General features: G+C 34.4%; 1 protein-coding gene across 2 annotated transcripts in view; it reads right to left on the bottom strand.

The window, feature by feature from the left end:
* Positions 1–1,490: 1,490 nt before the first annotated feature.
* Positions 1,491–20,213, bottom strand: part of LOC134228714 (adhesion G protein-coupled receptor A3-like) — a 36,362-nt gene continuing 17,639 nt past the window's right edge. For both annotated transcript variants that reach the window (XM_062710401.1, XM_062710400.1), the window contains 13 exons: positions 17,533–17,604; positions 16,738–16,901; positions 14,455–15,005; positions 13,812–13,961; positions 13,559–13,650; positions 13,261–13,438; positions 10,102–10,309; positions 7,633–7,734; positions 6,327–6,430; positions 5,977–6,104; positions 5,538–5,723; positions 5,133–5,312; positions 1,491–4,693 (listed from right to left, as the gene is read on the bottom strand). In XM_062710401.1, coding sequence (XP_062566385.1) covers positions 2,425–4,693; positions 5,133–5,312; positions 5,538–5,723; positions 5,977–6,104; positions 6,327–6,430; positions 7,633–7,734; positions 10,102–10,309; positions 13,261–13,438; positions 13,559–13,650; positions 13,812–13,961; positions 14,455–15,005; positions 16,738–16,901; positions 17,533–17,604 — 4,384 coding nt within the window. In that variant the 3' untranslated portion in view covers positions 1,491–2,424. The remainder of the gene's footprint in view (positions 4,694–5,132; positions 5,313–5,537; positions 5,724–5,976; positions 6,105–6,326; positions 6,431–7,632; positions 7,735–10,101; positions 10,310–13,260; positions 13,439–13,558; positions 13,651–13,811; positions 13,962–14,454; positions 15,006–16,737; positions 16,902–17,532; positions 17,605–20,213) is intronic.

Genomic DNA, 20,213 nt, shown 5'->3' on the forward strand with positions numbered 1-20,213 from the left:
TTTGGTACATGTATACGGATATATCAGATGAATATCTAGGTCATCTTTTATTTTGGATACGATTGCGCCATTTTTGATAGAGTTATGCCCCTTAGACTTAGAAAAATTCCAATTATTTGCAGTTTCCATTCATTTTCTTGGCAACCATTGCACAAACTGAAATGAAATTTAGTGTACAGATTTATCAGATGAATATCTAGGTCAAGTTCTGTTTTGGGTACAATTGCGCCATTTTTGACAGAGTTATGCCCTTTTGAACTTGGAAAAATGTCAATTTTGGGGGATGGGCATAAGTGTTTTATTTAAAAAAGCAGTTTCTATTTATACAAAATTTCAGCTTTCATCGATAACAAGAAATTAGCAGCGTGAATACAACAGTGTTTCTTGATTTAGTCTCTTTTTGTGGCAAGATTTGCAATAAAATTACAACTGTAGGAATAGCCTTTTGAAAGAATCTTTTAGAAATTTTCAATTTTAGTTACCATGGCAACATCATTCATCATAAAAACAATTAATACCTTTAATATATATCTCAGAATATGTGTGCCAAGTTATATTGAAATCAAACCAAGACTGTAGGAGGCGTATCATTTCGAAAGCATTTTACAGAAATATCTATTTTAAGAAACCATGGTAACCCCATTTACCAAAATCAAAAACTGATATACAAAATTATGTATTGTAGTGTAGTCTACTTATGTGCCAAGTTATATCGAAATCAGACCAAAACTGTTAGGAGGAGTAACATTTTGAAAAATTGTTTACAGGAAGTCAGACAGAGGACGGACTCCTTACTATCCCATAAGCTCTTCTGATCTCAACAAAGCATTGTGCAAATTAATATTTATAAATTAACATAAAAAATAATAAATGATTATGAAGATCACCTTGATGAATGTTAAGAGTACATGTATCTATGAAGTAAATCTCCCAGCAAAATTTTCTAGACAGAAAGCTCACGAGATAAAAAAAATTTTCGATGCTAGTTTGATTCAGGTAGATCATTCCTTTGGAATGAAACTGCTCCAAAAATCCAGAAATAACAACCAAAGTCTCTGATAATGTAAATCTCTAGTTGCACCATCCAAGTTGAATCACAACAGGCCATACTGTTGCAGTGCTTTTACGTGTATAACTATGGGTACATTACCCTGGTCTCTCATATAGAAAATGTAGATCCCAGATCTGAAGCAAGTCTGTTAGACTGCATCCCTATGTACATCATCCATGTAGCCTGGTCAAGCCCAGGCTAAGAATCTTTTGGGAATAAACCTGCCCCAAAATGCTCAAAGCTCAAAATTCTCATCTGGAAAATGCATCCAGCATCTGAAGAAAGTCTGTTAGTGTCCATCCCTTAATCCATGCAAGTTTGGTCAGTAGGGCTTATATACCTGTAGTTACTTGGGAACGAACCTACGCTAAAAAAACTGAAACTGGAAGGAGACGCTAACGTGAATCATAAAATACTCTTTCTTTTTTTTTTACAGTAAGGGCTTTTTATTTGTTTAAAATACACATGTATTTACAATCACATTTAAAGGGGAACAAATACAAAACTACAAAGTTCAGTCTGAAGATCATTAACATATAACATGGACATGTATATAAAATGGTAAATAAATAACACATAATAATAATTATGTATGTACTCTATGTAAATACATTGATGTCAGCACCCAGATTCAGCTAATAAAAATAATGCCAAGAAAAATGGACTGAAAATGATACTCTTGTCTGATAAAGTCTCTAAGCTCATGTGGCTTCTTATACTACAAACCTAATGCCTAAAATACATTTATTATCATTGATTCCATTTATCATTGAATTTGTTCACATTTAATCATCCCAAATGATGTTTACGTATTCAAAACCTAATATTAGTTCATTTTTTATTCACATGTTTATATTCTCAGAGTTTATTCCATCTAAAAAATTTGAATAACAATGTCCCATTTTTAGAATAATGGATATGTGAATTAGCCTGCAAGTACATGTATTCTAAAAATTTGATCAACCTTTCAAATTAGTAGACACACAACCTCATAAATACATGTATAAAAGAAAGTATAAAACAGTCTCCTTAGGTGTACATGCACAATTTAAATATAATAGCTACAGAAAAAATCTCAATATTCAAAAAAATAAATAGATTATCAAATGTACAAATAAGATTTAACTATGTAATTTGTTGAATAAAAATACATTTATCCACAATTTTTAAGATATTCAATACGACATACTTGTATCAAAACTGGATAAAATTTTGGCCTTGTGTTTCACAACTGAAACACAAAAAATATCTTATATTGATCTTGTGACTGAAAACATGAAGTCTACATCAAGGTAAAAAAAGACAATACTGGAATTGCACTGATAAGTAAGTTAAATACATTGTCACAATAAGTTACTGATAAATATACACAGTTATACACTTGTTTCTTTCTTGCGTTTAAGCTTCCTTTGGTTTTGTAGCACCCACACATTGTGATCAAAGCAGGCCTCGTTTCCTGACGAGGACGTGCTATCCTCATCCAGACTAGGGGAACCCCAGTCATTCTTGGCCTCCATTGGGGTTTGGTTGTTCAGCTTCTTTCTGACCCTCTCTGCATATTTATGATTCACATATGCATAAGGAACTGACTTGGCTTTACTAATACCCTTGTCCCACTCAAACTTTGTCCTTGGATTTCCCCGTGCTTGACGTGAGTTACCCCGGTGGTCATGTGACCTTCGGTGATGACGAGAGCTGCTCGGCTCCGAGTTATGATCTGAGTCGGGAGTTTTCTTGTAATTTATACCACTATCACTGTCAGGTGTATAAAGTTTACTCTGTTTTCCAACATTCATATTTGGACTCAAGTAAGTACCATTTTGTGATTGGTTTAGTTGACAAACAGGTGACCGACAATTGCTATTTTGGATTTGGTTCGACTGATGCATAGAAGATCGTGAGTTACTGTTTTGTGATTGATTCAGCTGATTTGTTGGTGAACGACACTGAATGATCATAAGAGGCTCCATATTTGGAACCCTCTGCTGTACTTCTTGAATAAAACTCTCCTTTTTCCGGAGATTTTTTGCACCAGCATCAGAACTATATCCACCAGAATGTGAACGAGCTCTCTGAGAACGCTGTGGTTCACACGTAATATGATCATCCACTGATCCATACTGTGTATATGTACAGCCTTCCTGAGTACTGAGGGGCCCAGGAGGGGGGTATATTAGATGAGGTTCACTGTGTAAACCTTGAACCCTTGGACTCTGACAACGAGAGTCACCCACTTGGCTCTGTCCATCAAAGTCACGTATTCTTGACAGGGATCCATTTTTTATCAAATCATTGTAAGAGGGGGGTAACTGTGGGATGTTGCCATCTGAGGTCTTATGAGGTTTAGGTAAAGTGTTATTCCTGGGAGTCACAGGAGTGAAGGCACTTGGATGTGACCTTGACCCCAGAGAACATGAACTAGGTGACCTTGTATGTTGGGACACAGTGTGTGAATCACAATAGGACACAGTGCTACAGCACGGGCTCGTAGCATTAACAGATCCTGATCCTCCAGTTATATTGGTCTTATTTGGTGGAACCATAGAGAACACTGGTGTGAGGTGCCCAGGCACTCCGCTGTGAGGGACCACCATAGCATTACTGAATGGTGGAGGAAGAGGTGATTTCCCATTCTGTGGATGGTTCAGTACTCCTTTAGATTGAATCTGAATTTCAATACTAAGGTGAGATTTTCCATCACTAAGATTACCACTTGTCTGCTGACGATTATTGGCTTCCGATCCCGAAAAAGATGTGATACTTCCATTGAATTCTTTGGTTGCGTCCCTGCTGATGTAACGGGAATTATGTCTCTGTTTTTCCCAAAACTTTTTAGCCACGCCATTTTGTCTTGGGTTATAGAATACTTTAATATTACTGTCATGAGCACCATTATTAACTGAATCTTCAATAAAAGAACTAGAATTGGCAGGGACTAGATTGATATTGGATTGCTTTACACTGTCAGTGGGCATCTCATGTGTTATGTTGTATGATTTCACATCAGGATCTAAGTTTCCATTTTCCTGCATCACATGACCATTACTTAATGCACTGTGATTGGCGGCTGCCTGGTAGTTTAAATCATACAAAGGATGTTTCTCACAAAGAAAAAATCTTTTCCAACTAGAACATGAATCCTTCCTTGACAAACAAAAATAGCACAACATAAATATTCCAAATATGGCACAGGTAAATCCATAGAGATAACTGAAAATTAACTCCTGCATAGGAATAATGAATTTAAAAGGTTCTGCCACAGCCACTGCCCCACAGACCCAGAATAAAATAAACAGAATTAAGATAGATATGACTGCATATAGCTGTGACTGAGGTCTCTTCTCCTGGTCAGCCACACTGGACACCAGAGATTTAATCTCCGAGTCGTCCCCCAGAGAAGGCTCAATGTTACTCGGGTTGTTATTGGTCTGAGTGAGCGCCTCAATCTCGGTGTTGTTGTTGTCGCCATTCTGAGTAAGCTCGATATCATTGATATCCTCTGTCCGATTAGATTCATTCAGATTGTTTGTACTTCCTTGAATTACACATGAAATCCGCAGGAAGAACACAAGATTGAAGACCACCAGTAAAGCCACAGGGCCATAAAATGCTCCAAGACTGGGGTCCCAGGCAAGGAAGCAGCTGAAATTGTAACAAAAGTAAATTACAGTACATCAATTGGAAAAGCCCAAAGACAATATAATTCACCTACATGTAAGTATCATGAGAAGTAGAATGTGCTTGACAAATAACAATGATATTGAATTATAATACAGTCAAACTTCGTTACCTCGAACCTCATGGGACTGAGAAAATACTTCAAGATATCCGAGGATTCGAGACATTGAAGGTAAAATACTTAAAGAATATGTGGTTGGGACTTCCAAATCACTTCCACATATCCATGGTATTTGAGATATTGGAGTTTGAGATACCAAAGTTCAACTGTAATTCTAAGATAACGTATCGTTATTTTTCTAAGTACTCAAATATTGATTTAATTAATCAATGCCTGGACTTTTCAATAAGTACTCGAGTATTCAGTTGTATGAAGTACAATTCCTATGTCAGATACACTTACTATGAGGGCTCTGAGTAGTGATCCAGACTGACAGCAGCTGTGATGCCACAGATAATGGTAGGAACACCCCAGCCCAGCAGGTAAAACCGAATCATTGGTTTGGGGGGTAAAGGCATACCTGGCATATCTGGGGGTGGGGCGGGGGGTTTACTGGCCTTGGAAAATTTCTTCATCATATTGCTACAAAAGGAAACATCAATTTAGTAATTTGGTTCTGTGCAGAAATTTATCAGTAAATCAGCTTAAGTCTGTCATTAAGTGCTGTTCTTTTTCTTGTTATTTAAGTTTGCAGATTATTTTAAGGGGTTTTATAAGTGAGATAATTTTCATGCATATGGCACGAAGAAAAGAACAATTCACCTCAGGCCCTTTATACGGTCACTTTGTACAATGTTGAATACTTACAAGGAAGTGATTGTTATCCAGAAGATGGCACATAAAGTTAAATAATGCATGGAAATTCCAATGATCTGACATGCTAGTAGGTGATCTGTGCGTTTGACTCCCATGGTAAAGCCTATGATGAGCAGCAGGACACACACACTGATGTTGATCACAGAGTGCTTCATTTTGTTGGGCACATTAATAAATCTAAAAGTAAAAATGTTTCTCTCTATAAAAAAATTATCAAATTTTGTATTCCATAATTAAAGCATCAAAAGCATTAAATCCAAGCATAAATTGTATTTCAATACTAAAAGATTTTTTTCTTATATCAAAAATAATGAAAGTTCTGTTTTGAATAAAAAGAAAGAATTGCTTCAATTATTGGCCTATTCATATGATTTGTAAACAATAAAGTGACAGTGACAACATGTGATACACATCAGCTGATAATGTATACCTGAAGCAGGACACGTAAGTGATGATGACAGCCATTAGACACAGGAGGCACACACAGCTTCCTACGTACACCGCTACATGCATCAGCTGGAACATCTTCAGAGAGAGGACCTCGGTCCCAGGGGAGGTCTGTAAATACAGGCACAAATTTCATACTGACATCTAAATGGCTCACAATGTACTGCTAATTACCAAACCTAATTATTTTAAAACTTTTTTATTCTACTTATAAGAAATTTATACTAAATTTTCAAAGGACACTAAAAAGTGTAAGTTTTTTGAAATTCTGAATAAACTCTGCTTTCCTGTAAACAATGCATTTCATCTTTAAAATAAAACAATACTGTGTACCTCAATCACAGCGAATATAGAGAGATGCTGACATTGGACAGTGGTGTAGTTCTTGACAATTCCTTTGATAGAACAGCCATCAGTCCTCCAGTCTCCTAACCCACCTGTTAAAACAAAGACTCTTTAAAAACATGCACAAAAAATCCTTTTTTTCCCACATTTTATTTCTTCCTCTAAATTTATGCAATACCTTATATAAAAGAAGAAAGAAATTAAATATTTCTGAGAATTTTAACTCCTCTCCATTTTTAACCATCATCTCACCATTTTCCCAATATAAAGTTGCCTCTTCACTTCAATAAAAAAAGAGAAAGAAATCCCCTGAAATGCCTAAGTTCCAGTGCTGACACATAGAATGCTTTAGATTGTAATGTCTCAGACTTCACCAATATTTCCAGTCAGTGATTTTAGTTAGTAGCCCCAGGAAGTCAACAAACACTTGTAGAAACCAAGTATTAATTCATATATCCTTCAGATATACATTTCAAATATTTTCAAATACTCTTACCTGCTTTTAAATGCTGAAGTATTTACATTGTCTATTAGTAGTTTTTCCCTCTCCCTTTAACCTAATGTTTATCTTATGTTTTGAATCATCCAAATACCCCTTAACGTTACTGACCCAAATTAATGTTTGGCTCACGTATCTAGCTTATAAACCAAAATCTCTGACAAGACTGTAGCTTCATTGATTTCTATTTAATAAATGAAAAAAAAACTGGGTGGATTTGGCAACACCAATATTAAAATGGAATTATGATCCCTGGTTTAGTCTACCCATGTACCCTTGTTCCAAGTTTTATTGAAATCAGACCAAGAAGTGGTTGAGAAAAAAAATAAACATTAAATTTTCAGCAACCATTGATATACTGGAAATTTAAATTTAAAGATGCAAAGAGCTATGTATTTATGTGCAGACTAATAGTGTATGAAATCAGATTATCAGTACAACTCTCAAATGAGTAGCATTTTCATTGAAATGTCTATTTCAAGTCACCATATTATTGATGGTCAAAATCAACAACAGGCCACACTTTGGCCCTGCTGTTCTTTAACAGATTTTCCACTTTATAAATCCCTAATATGATGATTTGAATAAAATTGGATCTACACTACAAGAGAATGCTCCTATATGACTATATATGGCTTTGCTCTTCTTGCTCTTTGAGAAGATTTTTTAAAATAAGTAAAAAATTTATATGTAAAACTGATCATTTAGCCCCATCCTATCCCACTTCAATATAATCATGTTTTACTGTGGTATGTTATTTTAAGTCTAATGTTTTCAGCTTATGCTATACATTACCATTAGCAGCAGCGTCCCAGTATACGGCTAGAAGATTTTCAGAAGTAGCCTTCACCTTGAAGGTCAAGGTTATTGGAGTTGACAGGTTGACCACCACAGGAGCTGTAAATAAAACACATATTCAAGTGCACTGAAGTCAAAGCAACCTTCCTCCTGTCTTATTGTAGCACTCGACTTAAATGTTTGAACTATTCTATAGCTAAAAGTGATGATTGCTAAATTCTTCACCATTGATTTCTCACCGAATCAAACCCAAGAATTATAAACTTCACAATGAAATAGAAACTACCTATAGCATAAAAGTAAACAGCATTACAATTACGGTAAAAAAAATGTTTGGAAGGGAAATACTTTTTTTTAGTGGGGGGGGGGGTGTTAAAAGAAAGATAAAAAAAGATGTTCCTAAACAGTGTCCATTAGACACTCATCTACGTCTCCAACAGGATCATGTCTGCTCATATGTCTTAAGGCCACCTTTTTGTTTATTAATTGTTTTCCAAAACTGCTGACTTAAAAGTCGACAAATTTAAAAATAAATAAAATTTCTGATGGGCATTTTTTTAAAAAACATTTTAAACATTTTACGGTTACCGGTAAGTAAATACATAACTTTTAGTACATCAAAACTGGTCAAACTTTGTTATTATACAAGTATATAAGTAACACTATAGGTTCACAGAACTTATAAAATAAATAAGAGCCAAAAATATTAAGTTTGCAATTCTAGCATGAATGAGAACAAGAGAATTATGGAGAATACAGAAAACAGCAGGAGTAGAGATTCATAAAACTGGCATTGGGGATAAAAGTAAAGGAAGCAGTCGGTGCCGATGCTATAAAAATGAATTTTAAGACCACATAAACCTAATACACATGTAAATAATTATAGTATGTTGCACATCTTACTGAATTGAACAAACATTCATCATATTTTGATTTATCAAGCTGTGAATTTATCAGAAATGATTATGTTCTATTGCATCATAATTTATGATTTGAAAACATTGCACACTCAGAAAATGTCTTTTCTACTGCGTTACACTTGAGATAGTCCCAAAACTTGAATTAAAGATCAAGAAAAGACAAAATGAATAATACATGCATTAAGTGAATAATCAAATTGAAAAAGACAGAGACATGAACAAATCCTACAATAAATCACAAGAACTGAATCGTCTTATCATAAATTAGACTTTTACAGGTCAGTGCAAAATCAGGAAAATACGAATGCCAATTTTCATCCAAGTTATTTTTCTATATTTCAAAATCTGTGTGGGATTTTTTTCTCTGAAAGGGGGTGGGGGTATCTAGTTCTAGTAAACGTAAAATTAATTTTGACCTAGAACTAGTGAGTGAATAATGCTAAACCAGATCAACTGTGGAAGTACCAAAATAAAATGTCTTTTATCCCATTGTGTGATTTCATTTATTCCTAATTTGTATCTTGTTTGTTTTCAAATTCTAATTAAATTTTCAACAGTGAAACAGTAATTTATCTGTTGAATAAAAGTAAAATATTACTGTAAAATCACGTATTTTCATGGGGTCAGATTTTCAAGGCTTGAGGAAAATCTTTTGGTTCGTGGGGATTTGATTTCATGGATCAAGAATTAATAATATAAGTACAGCAAAACTCGGTTATAACGAAGTCGCTGGGACCTTTGAAATTAGAAGAATTACACGCTTAGTATGGACTTTCAGTAAGGCGTGGCATTTAAGTTTGCAAGCTTCTGAAATTTACACAGCTTCCCTTCACTGTTGAAATATACACATGATAGAAATGCGGCCGAATGTCAACTGGTGTAGTGAATAGCCAATTAAAAGTTCTCTCACGCCACAGAGGTGGCACATAAGTCGTCTCATCGTTATCAACAACAATTTTAAGTTCCTATGTAATTTCGTAACCAATGAGAATAACTAGTATTGCCATTACGTAGCGCCGAACAAACACGCCCTATTTTGATTTAAAGTCCAAAGATAGGGTAAAATACTCCTACTTCGCTATATCCGTAATTCGTTATAACCATATAAGAAATCCATTAAATTTATATAGCTGGGGATCCAAAATGACTTTGCTATATCCGTGAATTTGCAATATCCGTGTTCGTACTAAACGAGTTTTACTGTACTTAGATATGTAACATTTTACATTTTGTGGTAGACTTAAATTTGTGGGTCTCATCATACCTCAAAAACAATGAAAATTAAACCCCCTAAAGAAAATTTAGTGTGTCAGGCTGACTGATGGACAGTCAAACTAATCACTAACTGTTGCTCAGCAAGCAACAAAACTATGTATTCTAATTTCCCTATGTAAATGTTCCTCACAGACCAGTGCTAACCAAATTAAAATCACCAAAGACGCACAACAATGTGCATTCACCACTCACTCCACACCCAATTCACCTTAAACTCTTTCTCTGCCACCCTCCAAACCACACCCTTTCATCAGCCCCTCTTAATACTTACATAAATTTACGGACAAGATGGCAGACACCACCGAGACTGTCTTGGATCCGATCCGAGGGTCGTCATGTTGGAGGGTCAGGGAGGGGAACAGTTGGTCATTTCTGTACAGGATGAACTGCAGTCTGGCCGTGGTGGAACTGTTCTGGACCACCGGGCCTTCTGATGTGTTGAAGAGAGTGGAAGGAAGATGAACTGTTCCTAGCAAGTTCTGCAAGAGAAAAATCCATGTAATTCCTATATAACATGACAAAAGCCTCACACTGAAAATTAAAACCATTTTTAACACCAATTTATGAATTATTCATAGAATGATAAAAGTCCACCACATTTATTTCTATTTAATGCATTTATAATGGGCTGGACCAAGCACACTGAATTTTCTTCTTGAAGTTTTGTGTAGTACTATGTTCTCAATTTTAGAGTAACCTTCATATTTCAGGTCTTCAACAGGGTTAATGAATGCAAATTAATCTCATACCTGTTACAAGATAGAATTCAATTAATTTGACATTAATATTTCTCTAGACTATGTAAGATTTTGATCTATGTCACTGTCATAACTATTGATATATAAACAATTATTAAAAAAATCACATAAAGGGATCACACAAACTAGTCCTCAATCCCACTACAGAGACAAAGACGACCAGGCAGTTTGGTTTGATATTTGGAATTGGCCTTTGGTGAATGTATTACTATCACCCAGACATAAACATCCCAGTTAATCCATCTAAAATTACATAATATTTCCCATCATAACTTGAGTTAGACGATCAGATAAAATCCTCTTTAATGTGATATTACCTTGCCAAGGATCATACTTCAAATGCCAGATTTAAATAAAAGCATGAACGAAACAACCCGACTTAAATCTCTGTAACATCACGTCTGTCAGTCAGACATATAGCCACAGAAATTATGTTAATCACAGAAACTTGTAAACCACTTGTTTGTGATACATGTACAATTTATACTGAAGGGGAGCATGAATGTTAGGTTCCTTGTTTTTACTAAGGAAATGCAGGTTCTAAATCTTCAATTCAATAAAGCTAGATCTTACAATAACCCCCCCCCCCCCCCCCAGGATTTCAATCAGATCATCACATAGTTTACTATATTCAGGTATATTCTAGATGCCAAGAAAACAAGGTTTTCCTGAAAACTATTTGGGTTAATGAGGTATAAACTACTATAACACTGAGAATGTGTGCAATATTTTATATGACAACTACCTTGCATACAAGCATTTGTATTAAATCTTGAACATCATGCAATGTTGTCTAGATGCTTACTGATTTAATCAATAACTTTATCTAAATTGAGCAAAATTTGCTGCCAATAAACTATAATCTCATTTTGAATTGACATTTGAACTTGAATTAAGCTATACTGACATCTTTTCTGCATTTCCCCTCACCATCAGTATGAATGGGATTGCAAAATAAATATACACCTGTGTTATCTCATTACCCTCCTGCATGAGTAATGTCAGGCAATAATGGACAAATTGAATCATTCAGTTTTTTAAGAACTTGTTGCTTTATATCCAACAAATGTAGTAAAACTGACATTCAATGGTATTGATACAATTTTCAATAAAGAATGTTTATTGCTACAATGCCTAATCCTATTGAAGACATGCATTCTGATCTGACACATTTATACTCCCTATATGTTTACCTTAAGACTGTACTCCTGACATATCCCTGTTGTTCTTTATTAATCAAAAAATCAGAAGATCAAACACAGACTGATCTTGTCCACAATTAACACACAACCAAGGAAAACTCCAGCACATCCTATCAAAATTCCCTGTTCCTCCTGGAATATACACCTCTATCTACAGCTCATTAGCTACCTAGCGTGATTTTCCTCCCATTTTCTTGCTGTCAAGCTGTTAATAAATCCTTTCACTGGGAACAAAAACACACCACCATAGCCAGCTACTGTTCCCGTCCATTATCTGGTGATAAATCTGAACCATGTACCCCCGTCAGGTAAAACGTCAAACTCAAAGGCTCATTCACGCTTGGCTGATCACATTCTAAGTGAAAAGGCCAAACAAAATGTTTCCTATTCCTCTTTCTCCTGCCCCGTCATTCAACAACAATTACTTAAATAATTACCATGTCATTTTTTCTTGGTCTCCTTCAATTCTGAGGTGAATTTCTATATGTGTACTAACTCTTGTGACAGTCACACACCCTAGGGGGGATTCATCAACAGAAGTTTGTCTATATCAGATATATCAGCTTGACAGAATTTTGTAGAATCACTTTCATTGATGAATATATAAATTAATTACATCTTATTTAATTCATCTCTAGGTTCACAGTGTACTAGCATTTAGGCAAGGTAATTCATCTTTTAAATGCTATCTGATTCATCTTAAATCTCTTCCATTAGGTAGAAACATAAGGTATTGGCTATGGCATTGTTATTCTCAAACTGGAACCATATTTCTTCAGGCCATAACTGATTAAGAATTTTTTTGAAATGTCACACTTAAATTTCCTTATTATCATTAATGAATTTTATACTGTAAATGTATATCACTTTTAATTTGTGAGAACTTTATTTTCCTGTAATATTACAAGTCTGTTTGCTAGCTCACAAAGATTTTATTCTCATAAATATTTAGATTAAATATATCGCAATTATACAAATTTCACAGCCTTTTTTCCTCACTTAATTGTAAATAAAACCTATCTCAGAAAAATAAGGTGCTGCACAAATATAGTGTTCTACAGAACTGGAATACAACATCTTGAAGTAAATAATTTTTATGAATCAGAAAAAGCACTCTGGTCAAATAGCCAGATAGTCGAACTGCAAACACTTGATAATGCAAAAGCTTGAAAAAAAAAAAAGCCAGGTAAAAACATGGTGACAAATTTAGCAATGTGTACATCTTGAAAAAAAAGTCAGGTAAAAAATGGTGATATAGATCAGATGACGGTAGGTGAGAAGATGGGAGATAGATGAATATGAAAACTTTATATACCTAGTAACTAATGGTGTGAATTAAATTTCACTAACACAACTCCATTATGAATCCTCAATTCAAACGAAAACACTCTCATCAAGGGCCATCCTTCCATTTGAAATTTTTGAATTTGTGAATCTTATTTGGGAAATTGAAATTGATAAACAACAAACCTCTTCTGCAATGGTTTTATTGATGTATCTGTGTTGACAGCTAAAAATCTGGGAATACGCCATACAGGTCACGCCCTGGAACTCTTCAATGTCCTGACTGATGGTTTCCATGACGATATTCTCAGTATAATCTGACACATTCACATGTTTGGGGATTTCTTCAACTGCACCAATTAACCTACAATAACAAGGACAAAATATCTTAACTACATATATTTCCCTATCAGATTTTTAATTCAAATTATGTTTGATATTCTGAATTTGTATGAGTGATCCCCCTCTATTTGATGTGTCTTGCCTGGAGCAGGTTTTGTCTTGGAGTTGAGCCTCATGTAATTTGGTACTGCCTTCCCTCATCAGAGTATTGACTAACCTCAGCATGACTGATACCTGTTATTACAGGGGAGGAAAATCAGATCTCAGAATACGGCCCAACAAAAGACAGCTTTAAATTTACAGGTATTGTAGGCATTTCACAATTAAACAGTTGATGTCATCAAAAAGCACAATTCTTCCATAAGTAATTTATTTTGTGGACCTCACACTCCTACCTGATTCTTTTCTGGAAGGTTTTTGGCCAGATTTTCCACAATTTGTGCGGACAGAATCAAATGAGTCAAATCTTCCAAATTCTCTGGCACTGAAATGATTCTCATCAGATCATCTGCTATCCCTGTAAATTGCGACTGGTTCATATGCTTCTGAAATCAAAAACACAAATACATTGTGTTAATAGGAAATGAAAAGTCAACCTGCTAAGAAAACACTGAGACTCAAAAGATTTGACTAGGCCTGCTGTTACACTGGGAATAATTATTTATACTACTGTGGAATCATGAAATTTGCATAGGTTTGGAGGAGTGTAGTTTTGTTTGCTCATATCTACCAAAAGAAAGATAACTCTTAATTTATTCTTCCCTATTTATTCATTTTATGTTGCGAATTCCTGGATGCAGGGTACCCACAAATTCCACCATGAAATTTAATAATTCCACAGTACATGTATATATAAATATACTGATTGAAATATTATTGTCTAATTAAATTTATCTCTTTCAAAAGTATTTGCATTAGGAAAAATGATGTCATGCCTTAATGAACACTACTATTCCTATAACATCCTAACAATATGTCAGTAATATATATAGTATGATCCTACTATTATTCCTCATCATTCTATTTTTTGTCACTCACATTTTTCAGATGGGCGTATGCCTCAAGTTTTCTAGTCAGGTCCTCCAGATATTCACACTGGTCTACGTTCAGCTTCTCCCATCGACTGCTCTCACTACAGCGGTGCGTGGCCCTCCCCCTCCCCCTCTTACAGGGCTGATCACTGATGACCCCCGCCACAGTCCTGGGCCATTTGTACACACCCTTCTTGGTTTTGGAGGTTTTGGAGTGACAAGTGGCTGCATTGTTAGAAATGACCAGGATGTTGATGCTGGTGGAGACGTTTCCCTGAGGGGTGGTGACCATACACTGCCACACCCCCGAGTCCCCTTCTGTCAGGTGCTGAAGCATTAGAGTGTGGATCATGATGGTCTGGTCCGGCGTCTTCTCTGTGATGACAAAGATCCCTACACTGCGGTTAGTGGACACCACCTCTCCACGGCGCATCCATACCATTCGAGTCTTCCTGTTGATGATGGAGGCCCGGCAGATCAAGGGGATTTTGTCCCCCTCAAACACCACCTGACTCTTGTTGGGGAGGATCTCAAACTCCGGTAGCTCTAAAGGACGATCTAAAAATACAAATGTAACATAAACAGATTCTTGATACTCTACTTTTAATATATAATTATGTAAGAAATAATCATTTCAAAGATAAAACACAGTGTGGATTATCTTTTGAATTTTGGAAGGCAGGCTTGATAATTATGTCATATACAACCTAGTGACCCATTACATTGTACCAATGAAACTTTTCATTAAGTCATAGTGCTAATATATAGCATTTTTTTTTTACATTTAAGAGATAAATCTATCCTTTTTAGCATGTGCACTGTTTATTATAAAACATTATGAAAATATCAGAGTTACACTTCACTTGACTCTGAACTACTTTGCAAAACTACTCTGGACAGTTTAATTTATATCTTTTGAATTTTGGAAGGCAGGCTTGATAATTATAAGTCATATATGTTTGTGAGCTCATTACATTGTACATTGAAACTGTAAGATAAAGTCAATAGTATATAAAATGAAATCTAAATACTATGAAAGTACATGGTTGTTGGTTTAACACAATGAAGTAAATTGAATGTGTAAATTGCATCACAGTACAGCAAAAAAGTAAATCTTTAATGCGAATTAAAATTTTATATTATAATATTTATATTTGTAATGTTTTCATTTATATAACACTACTGAAAGCAATGCGTATTTATAACTGTATAAAATAATCATAATGATTGTATACAATTTAGTGATTAACATAATTTTTTCTGTATTTTTCTCAAAAATAGCACGATCATAAAATCTAACTGCGTATAGTGGATTACATACATGCTGCTGGGTTTGAAAAATAATGTATTTTACACCTTAAAAGTCACAATCAGGAAAAATATATAGCATTTTCACAAAGGTAAATATAATAAGGTATCATTTTAGGTATATAATGTGTGATATAAATACGGGTTGGTCACGAGATTAAATTCCATAAATCCTTATGATGAACTTGATCTCAAATATATAGTTACTATTTCTAATGTCAATATCATTATTTTTAGGGGGTTGAATAACAACGAAACAATGACTGATCCTGATTTGAAGTCAAAACAATGTTATAGCATTAAAATTTTTTTTATTTTCATGCAAAATGCATGAAAAAAAATGTAGTAGCAAAACTAAATAGCTGAAATCTCTCTCTATGCCCTGTTCACACGTAATTAACTTGATTAAATTAATGCGAAGTAATGTAATGATAATTAAATTACATCAAACGACATGGCAAAAAAGAGCTATAAATTAATAACAATTAAAATTTAATAACGTCAACTATGTGTTATTCAGTGAGCAATATTATAAAGTCATTTGTAATTACTGCCTTTGTGTGCGGAAAGACAATTTGAAATAATAATCATAGTGATTGTAATCAATTTAGTAATTAACAAAATTTCAATTTATCCCAAAAATCAAAAATCTTTAAAGAATTATTCACTGTATAGGTGGCCAATGACTTACTGGGTGATTTGGGCTTTACACATGCATCAAAATTTAATTTGAATTAGCTTTAATTAGCATTCACATGGAGCTAATGTGAAGTAATTTAATGCGCAATAAATTAATTCAAATAAAACTAATTCGCATTAAATTCTCCATATGAACGCAGTTCAAATTTAATTCGCATTAACTTAACGTTTAATTCAAATTAAACTCTCCATGTGAACAGGGCATTAAATTTATCATATATTTGATGCAGCTACAAACAAGTGACACATATATTCCTTAGAATACTCTAGTTCCTCTACTCACCACAGTGAAGGTCCTTTTTCTTCAGGCTTCTGAGGGAGACTCCTTTCAGGTCCTTAGGCACACCACAGGTGGTAGATTGTTGTATTTTGACGTTTTTGTCACGGGACCATTTGACAATCCACTGAAGATGACAATCACATCTCAGGTAGTCCGACTGGAAATCACTGGTAATAATAATGTCACATTTAACAAGGAAATAGCAATCAGGTTTGTAGAAAAGGGTTCAAAAAATTAAAATTTAAAACAAGAAGCCCTTGAGCCACAACATTCACCTTAGTCATTATGCCTGTTATGTATCATCAGATATTTTTTTATATACATCTGTATTCCTATGTGAAATTTGGACACACCATATATGTAGATGCATCAATTGAACAAGTATGATAACCTAGTCCAGACAGTATGCAACATATGTTCTAGACATGATTTGATCCTCGTGAAGTAACTCAATTCAGTAATCACACATCTTTCCCCAAAATGCATTAACTGTCAATATCTGATGGTCATAAGCTTCAAAATGTTACAGATATCATCAAATGAAGACACAATCTGACAAGATATAAACTTAAAATAACAAAATGAGGCCCTAGAAACCTATTTTTGTGCCACAACACAATCCCTCCCTCACCCAGTAGTCATCAAATAAAGCAATGCTATATAGCAGTATAATCAAACTGAATTTTTCCTCTGCATTCAAGTGCACCTGCTGTACTACTGTAAAGAAAGTTTATGAGAGACAGAGTAGAATTCTTTCTCAACAAGATAAAATGGTCTTTAATCTTTGATTCTACTTACATTTTCTTGAGAGCATGTAGATTGTTAAATGTTCCATCTGGAATAGTGTTAATCCGATTATTGGAGAAATTCCTGCAAAAATAAGAATTTCCCAAGAATATAAAAGGGAAATATCACATTTAATATGAGACCTGACAATATATTAAAAAAAAAAAATACACACAAAAACAATGAACAGCTTTGTCATTCTATTTACAGGACTTTGTCAGGAATGGTCACTCTTTAAAGATCTGAAGGTTATCTCCCCTGAAAACATCAATATCTTATCACATGTAGTGTGCTCGCGAAAATTTATCTTAATAGTATTCTAAGATTACATAGAGCTTGTGTGCAGCTCTCAGCTTTGTGTGCAAGCTTTATAACACATGTGACTCTTCATAGTCCAGAGGACCATGGTATAACTTCTAGTGATTGAGAGTTCCATGCTTTAAGAAAGCAAAATTTTACTAGGGTTACTTGATTGGATATTAAAATATTTAAATCAATAGTACATGTATTTTTTTTTCATTTACAAACAGTGCTTACGGTTACTTATACACACATACTTTAACAATGATATTCTTTTGCATATTCGTGATATGGCTATTAGAATTAAAACGAAAATAAATAAAATATGGACTATAAATCAACCCGCCTGTAAGGAGATATTGGAACATTGCCCATAAGCCATACAAGAATTAAACTTCTTTAACCCCCCACCACACTTTTTTTTGTCCCAGCTGCTTTTGCGAAACCAAGGGGACATTAAATTTCATTTGTCTGTCAAAAAAGCTTTAACCTTGGCCATAACTTTTTAATGAGATTAATAGGGTTATCATACTTCACAAGTATTTCACCTGTGACAAAACCTTTTCAAATACACTATGATTTTTTTTATCCTGTGACCTTGACCTTGAAGTATGACCTACTTTTCTGTGACCTATTCAAACATACTATGACTTCTGACCCTGTATCCTTGACCAAGAGGTTTAATTTACTTTAAAAATATGTTATCTTTCCTAAAAAAAATTTTGATTGGGAAAAGATAGGGTTTTCATATTTGACATGTTCAATTAAGTGTGACAAGATGTTTCCAAGATAATTATGATTTTTGATCCTTGACATGACCTTATGTTTAAAATGAAAAAAAATTAAACTTTGGAAATTACTTTTGAATGACATATGATTGGGCATTTATATTTGACACAATAAGCTATAAAATATTGGCATCCCATACACTAAGACACTAAAAGCAGCAGGGGACCATAATGCTTTGCTTGTTAACAATTATAGTTATAAAATAATTTGAAAGCAGTATAGATTTTTTCAACCAAAGTCAAAAATTCTAAAACTATTTTGAAATAATATGTTAAAGGGTCAGTCAGTGTAGCTCAACAAAAACAGATTTCTGACAACCAGATCAAACTCCTTTACAAGCAGGCATCTGGTAAAACTTTCCACAGTGTACAATAAGTTTGTCAGTGACTGTGCACAATGAGGCTGTTATTGAATGTGTACATCTGTTTTGCTTCACCTGGCACACAGCCTCTCATTATCTTATATCCTTTTAATCATTTTCATCTCTTTTTGGAGGATCAAAGATTTTCCTAGGTGTGTAACATAAAAGACTTTCCACAATTATCAGTGATACACTGGGTGATGGTTATTGATTGTGTCTTGTGATGAGGACTTATTAACAAACAACATATTTCACAATGAAACAAAAACAGTTTTTAAGACTCAAAGAATTCTGCTTTGTTCATTACCTGCTGAGGCATGAACCAAATCTAATCACAAAAGACAGAGGTATTTAGCTTATTTTTATCAAGATGGACTGTTCTTTTTTTTTACTGATTGATTGATTGTTGTTTTACATCCATGAAGAAACATCACCAATTTTCAGTGAATTGCCACAGATTTAACCTATGGATGGTGTTTTGGTCTGAAAGCAGTAAAGGTTCTATCACTTGAATGCCTGCCATGACACAGGACAATTCCGTTATGTCTCAGATCACTACCAATTATATAATAGTGTTGCATTATGCATGTACTATGCCTAAATAGTAGGCAGGGTTTGACACATGGTGCACGAGCCGGAGGCGAGTGCACTATGTGTCAAACCCTGCCTACTATTTAGGCATAGTACATGCATAATGCAACACTATTGTTATTATTATGCTGACTGTTGTTATTATTTATGCGGCAATCCATTTGATTTTTTCCTGAAAATAATGGTGGTAACACAGCGCACTTGCAAAAACTCATTCAAAATCTCCATGTTAAAAAGTTGCATGCTTAGTTATTTTGGTTACTAGTATTTTCTCTAAACAACCATCTTTATTTTCTGTTTTGTTAGTAAGACTGATTTGTTTACAGACGTGGATTCATATTGATAATTTTCTTTTACATCCTTCAATCAAGCGCTATATAAAAAGCGTTTTAATGACCCCATGATATCAATTCATCAAACGATCTGTATGTAATTAGTTTGAAACTTTGTTGTACACATTTATCTAAGATTCCTTAGAATAAATATAACTGTTTTCAAATAATATTTGTCTATTTTCTCCTTCTTGTGTCAATTGTATAAATTAAGTTTATATATTTAATAAAATTCTTCCAATCAGTGATCGTCTCTGTGGCGTAATCGATAAGGCATCGGACTGGCAACCTCGTGGTTGTGAGTTCGATTCCCGGTGTGT

Source organism: Saccostrea cucullata, unplaced genomic scaffold (assembly GCF_032062105.1).
Source record: "Saccostrea cucullata isolate Sc308-1 unplaced genomic scaffold, CSIRO_AGI_Scuc_v1 ctg54, whole genome shotgun sequence".
NCBI classification, from domain to species: domain Eukaryota; kingdom Metazoa; phylum Mollusca; class Bivalvia; order Ostreida; family Ostreidae; genus Saccostrea; species Saccostrea cuccullata.